The 6,000-nt window shown below is 62.2% G+C and overlaps 1 protein-coding gene across 3 annotated transcripts in view; it reads left to right on the top strand.

Moving 5' to 3' along the window:
- The window catches only part of OSBPL5 (oxysterol binding protein like 5), a 54,329-nt gene extending 49,269 nt beyond the window's left edge, over positions 1-5,060 (top strand). For all 3 annotated transcript variants that reach the window (XM_066252303.1, XM_066252302.1, XM_066252301.1), the window contains exons 21-22: positions 394-496; positions 3,214-5,060. In XM_066252303.1, coding sequence (XP_066108400.1) covers positions 394-496; positions 3,214-3,352 — 242 coding nt within the window. In that variant the 3' untranslated portion in view covers positions 3,353-5,060. The remainder of the gene's footprint in view (positions 1-393; positions 497-3,213) is intronic.
- Positions 5,061-6,000: the final 940 nt, after the last annotated feature.

Raw genomic sequence — 6,000 nt, forward strand, 5'->3', positions numbered from 1 at the left:
CACTGCCCTCACAGGTGGGAGGGCCTTTGTCTCCCAGCTCTGTCCCCGCCTCTGCAGTGGACGAGCCACAGGTGGCTCCCTCTGTCTCCCAGGGCTTGTTAGGAACCAGCTCAGCTGGTTAGAGCACCATCCCAATACACCCAGGTTGTGGGTTCGATCCTCAGTCAGGGCACGCACGAGGCCAGCTGAGCCCAGGGTCCCTCTGAAATGTCCCTCGGTCCTTTCCCTGTCTCTTGGTATCATTAGCTCCCATAAGACAGGGCAGAAAATTGATCTGGGCTCACCCAGGGACCCCACGTACTGGCCCCCGACATCCCAGTTCATGCTCTGTTCTCCCCTGCCCTCCTGTGCCCCCTGGTCCCCTGGTCCTGCCACTGGCCGCCGGCCGTCCAGGCTGCGGGAGCCCCTGCCCACGGTGCGGGAAGGAAGCCAGGCGGCTGCAGGCGCTGCACGAGGCCATCCTCTCCATCCGGGAGGCCCAGCAGGAGCTCCACAGGTATCCTCTCTGGGGCCGCGGGGCTGGGGTCAGAGGGCACAGGACCAGACGGCCAGCGTGCTGTGGGGCGGGGCCCAGGGAGCTGCAGCCGTCCTGCTGACAGCCTGGGGTTCGGCCTGAGCTGCTGGGCAGCGAGCTGGGCAGGGCAAGGAGGTCAGAGGAGCATGCGGGTGGCCGTGGGCTTGGAAGAGCCTGGGGAATTGGAGCGTGCGCCCGGGTCAGTGGTAGCGTGGAGCCGGGCAGGCGCTGGGACGGGCTGCCCCTGGGCATCGCCGGATTCACAGCTGTGTTTTCTACACCCTTCGCAGTGCATCCTTGGCAGGGGAGTGAGTGTGTGTGAACAGGGAAAGCCTGTGAGGCAGGCTCTGGCCCCGGCCTGTCCGGTCATCCTGGCCACGTGGGCCCTTCCATGAGCAGACACACCAGGGGCGGGGCAGAGCCGCAATTCCCTGCTCTGCTCCAAAGCTGGGCTCCTGGCTCAGTCCAGGGCCGCAGGACTCCCTAGCTGTGGGACCTTAAGCTGTCTGTGCCTCAGTTTCCCTCTCTGTAAAATGGGTTGTTTGGTAGCGCTGTCCCTGGGCGGAATGAAGGTGGTGCAGGGGGCTGAGCTCAGCCCAGCATGTAGCTACCACTCGGTAGCTGTTAGCTCCGGGCTGTTCAGGACGTAGGATTGAGCAGGATTGAGGCGTTTAGGAATTGAGGGACTCAAAGTCTAGCTCTCCCCTGTGACTTTCCCTTACTCAGAATATCACTGTAACAATAGACTGCTCTGTTTTGACGCTGTGGGAGGCACCAAGAGAAAGGGAGGCCAAGTCCCTTGAAAGAATGGGAAAGGAATGCCACCTGTGTGGTCAGGGAGGGCTTCCTGGGAGAGGATGCAGGTGGGCGTGGAGGGAGCTGGAAGAGGGAAAACAGAAGTCAGTACTGAGAGTGGTGCTGAGAAGGGGTGAGCCCATGAGTCAGGGCAGGGTGAGAGTGTCCTATGGCCATGTAACGAAGTCCCACAAGTGGCAGCTTAAACTGCAGACACTTACTGTCCCCGTCCTGGAGGCTGCTGGTCAGAGACCCTGGTGTCAGCGGGGCTGGTTCCTCCTGAGGCCTCTGTCCTGGGCGTGTAGACGGCCGTCCTCACTCTGTGTCCCCACACGGTCTTCCCTGTGTGTGTCCGTGTCCTGGTCCCCTCTTCTTACGAGGACACCAGTCACACTGGACTAAGACCACACCAAGGACATCACTTTGCCTTCATCACCACGTTAAAGGCCCTGTCTCCAAATCCTGTCACATTCTGAGGTCCTGGGGGGTCAGGGCTGCAACATGAGTTTGGGGGTGGGGCACAGCTCAACCTCAGAGCAGGGGTGAGAGCTGTTAGGTTGGGGTCCAGGGTTCCTTTAAACTCAAAGTCCCTTTAAAACTCAAACTCGCCTCACCCAGCCTCCCACTAGAACTGCTTCTCCACTAAGCACCCCCCTCCCCCAACCTCCCCATCCCCTTACACAACTCCCCCCACCCCGGAAGGTTCCGGAAGTGTCCTTGGGACAGGGCCATCGGGAGGAGGCTGAGGGGTTGGGAAAGGGAGACAGTCTGTGACCAAGGCCACAAACCTGGATGCTGATCTGAGCATGTCCAGGTGCACCAACCCCGTGCCAGCAAATGCTTGCAGCAACCCCCCATCAGACACCCCCTCCTGCAGCTCTGAGCTGACGTTACAGGGTGTCAGCCCCTCTGTTTCACAGATGCAAGAACAAACTTCTTATAAAATGCATCAGACCTGTGAGTCCTCCCTCAGCCGGCCTAACAGGAGCGAGTCCAGCTTCCCAGCCCTGACCCCTCCCCCTGGACTGTGTGCCCCGGAAGCCAGTGCAGCCGCTGTGCCCTGGGGTGCCCTCCCCCAGTCACCTCCCTCCCTGCCCCTGCGTCCCTGGAGGATGGGATGTGCCATCCTGTCTGGCTGAGCTGCTGCCCCTGTCCTCACAGGTGTTAGTCGCAATTTAACAAGATGAGAAGACAAAACACCTCAGCCACGCAATCTTAATAACTTCTGCAGAAGGGCAAGTGGCCCCTAGTGAAACCCGGCCAGCAGCCCTGGCCAGTTGGCTCAGCGGTAGATCGTCGGCCGGCATGTGGAAGTCCCGGGTTTGGTTCCCGGCCAGGGCACACAGGAGAAGCACCCATCTGCTTCTCCACCCCTCCCCCTCTCCTTCCTCTCTGTCTCTTCCCCTCCCACAGCCAAGGCTCCATTGGAGCAGAGTTGGCCCGGGCGCTGAGGATGGCTCCATGGCCTCTGCCTCAGGTGCTAGAATGGCTCTGGCTGCAACGGAGCAATGCCCCAGATGGGCAGAGCATCACCCCCTGGTGGGCATGCCAGGTGGATCCCGGTCAGGCGCATGCGGGAGTCTGTCTCTCTGCCTCCCTGCTTCTCACTTCACAAAAATACAAAAAAATTTAAAAAAAAAATAGAAAGCCAGCCAGCAAGCTCGGGGGCAGGGGGTGGGTTCAGTGTTTGTCTCTGACGCAGGCCCTAAGCTAGGTGTTGCCTCATTGGCCGGGATGGTGACCGGACCACCGGGAGGAAGAGGTGGGGAAGGGTTAACTTCATGGAACTGGACAAACAGGGTTGGGGACTCGGGGAGTCGTGGCCTGAAACCAGATGAAGGGTGTTGGGGAAATTCCTGCTGAAGGAACGAACTTGAGGGAAATGAATCCTTTTTCCTTCTCAGGCACCTCTCGGCCATGCTGAGCTCCACAGCGCGGGCCCGGCAGGCGGCGGCCCCCGGCCTCCTGCAGAGCCCCCGGGCCTGGTGCCTGCTCTGCGTGTTCCTGGCCTGTCAGCTGCTCATCAACCACATCCTCACCTAAGAGTCCTCGGGGTGCCGTGGCCGTGGCTGCAGAACTGGCCCCCCTCACCCTCCCTGCAGCACCCAGCACTTTAAACCAGCCCCGGGGAGGCGGAGAGACTACGAGCTCGGCCACTCTGGACAGAGGGACCGGGCGGCAGAAGGATGGCAGGAAGGACCTGGGGCCGCCCGGCTCCTCTAGGGGAGGCGGAGAGATGCTACGAGCTCGGCCACCCTGGGCAGAGGGACCGGGCGGCAGAAGGACAGCGGGAAGGACCTGGGGCCGCCCGGCTCTTCTAGGGGAGGCAGAGAGACTACGGGCTCGGCCACCCTGGGCAGAGGGACCGGGCGGCAGAAGGACGGCAGGAAGGACCTGGGGCTGCCCGGCTCCTCTAGGGGAGGCGGAGAGACTACGAGCTCGGCCACCCTGGGCAGAGGGACCGGGCGGCAGAAGGACGGCAGGAAGGACCTGGGGCCGCCTGGCTCCTCTAGGGGAGGCGGAGAGACTACGAGCTCGGCCACCCTGGGCAGAGGGACCGGGCGGCAGAAGGACGGCAGGAAGGACCTGGGTGCCGCCCGGCTCTTCTAGGGGAGGCGCTGGCCTCTCTGAAGGGTCCTGGCCCAGCACTGGCCTTGACGCTCAAGCCAAATGCCACTTTCATCATGTGCTGCGCTCCCTGCAGCTGCCACGTGCCACGCGGGGTGTGGACTTGATGGGGGCGGGGAGGAGGAGGCCCCAGGGTTGGACAGTCCCTGCCCAGCAGGGGTGCAAGAAGAAGCCGGGGGTCCTAAGGGCCTCCGTGGTCCTGATGCACCTGCTGTCCCTCCTGACACCCTTCCTGTGTCGCCTCGGGCGGGACCCTGGGAGCCCTGAGAGGGGTCCTGGGGTTTTATTCTGCCTTCCTGTTGTGTGGACAGAAGCCCAGTTAGAAGTGAAGAACCCACCACACCTCGACATGCAAGTGGGGTGGGCAGCTGTGAGCGGAGGTGTGACTCAGCTGGCCCCACAGCCCTGGGCCGGGGAGGGCCACCTGTTTCCAACGTGGCTCCGACTGATGCGTGGTCTTCCCATCCTACACTTTTTTTTTTTTTTTTGTATTTTTCCAAAGTTGAAAACGGGGAGGCAGGCAGACAGACTCCCGCATGCGCCTGACCGGGATCCACCCGGCATGCCCACCAGGGGGCGATGCTCTGCCCCTCTGGGGCGTTGCTCTGTCGCATCCAGAGCCATTCTAGCACCTGAGGCAGAGGCCATGGAGCTATCCTCAGTGCCCCGGCCATCTTTGCTCCAATGGAGCTTTGGCTGCGGGAGGAGAAGAGAGAGAGAGAGAGGAAGGAGAGGGGGAGGGGTGGAGAAGCAGATGGGCGCTTCTTCTGTGTGTCCTGGCCGGGAATCGAACCCAGGACTCCTGCACGCCAGGCCAACGCTCTACCACTGAGCCAACCGGCCAGGGCCCCATCCTACACTTTTTAAATAAACACAGTTGCAATATTTTAGGCAGTGAGCGGCATCTGGCCTCTGTCCCTGTGTCCAGTGCCACACGGGTATGTGCGTGTGTGAGCACCTGCCCGTGTAGGTCCACGGAGCCTTAAACTATGCTGTGGGCATGCCCTCTGAGCTCATTGCCTCGTTTCCCCGTTTTCTGTATCCACGTTCTTGTCCTGCCCCGGCCCCCCGTGTGGGGACGGGTCTGTGCTCCATTCCTTGAAATAAAGGAACATGTATGTTACGTATTGTTTTCTTAGGGGGAGTTCTGGACACAAGGGAGGGGAGGGTCCTCCTGGGAAACAGCTCCATGCTAGCAGGGTGTTGCCTGGGGCTGGGAGGGCCAGGGGAGGGGTCCAAGGCCTTAAAGAGGGAGGGGGCCCAGGAGAGGATGGGGAGGAGGAGCTTGCAGGGAGCAGTGAGAAGCGGGCTCACTCTTCCTGGGACACACAGGCAGGCGTGAGGGGCCCATCAACTGTCCAGTGAGCCAGCTGAGAACACGGGAGCGGCACTGCCCACCAGGACCTACTCCAGGGAGTGCTGGGGTTGTGGGAGGCTCCGAGGCCCATCTGACCTGCCTCTTCCCACCCCACCCCCAACACTGCCTTCCCTCTTCCCTGCCCTGCTCGCCCCCAGCCGGGCCCTTGCTTCGGTTCTACGGTGGCCACTGTTCCCGGTACTCAAATCACCCATACCGGGGCCACAGTGGGCCTGCCTGTGCTGGGACCCCCCAGGAGGCCAGTGGAGAAGGTGTAGGAGCAGCTGACCAGAGAGCTACAGACCACACAGCAAAGGCAGACGGGCCCAGTCCTTACGGCACATGAAGGACGAGAGACCAGAGGGAACCGGGGCGAATGGCACAGGAAGGAGCCTTCGGGCACCTGCAGCGCCAGGGCTCGACCAGACCCCCCCAAGGCCCCAGGACAGGGCGGGGCAGGGACTGGGCCCAGGAGGGGCAGACTGGACTGCACCCCGGAGAGCAGAGCCGGAGAAGGGGGCCCTCCAGGTGGGAGTCTGCATGGGGATACCTGAGCAGGCTGCTCTGCACAGCACGCCTGAGGCCCTTTCAGACTGGCGTGGTCCATGCCCCCCACCAATGCAGGCTGGCCCAGGAGCCACCCCACCCCAGAGCCTGCAACCCTCTCCAGAACGCTCACATCCTTCGTACGGGTTTGGTTTGTGGA

This window comes from Saccopteryx bilineata, chromosome 1 (genome assembly GCF_036850765.1).
Source record: "Saccopteryx bilineata isolate mSacBil1 chromosome 1, mSacBil1_pri_phased_curated, whole genome shotgun sequence".
Classification (NCBI taxonomy): domain Eukaryota; kingdom Metazoa; phylum Chordata; class Mammalia; order Chiroptera; family Emballonuridae; genus Saccopteryx; species Saccopteryx bilineata.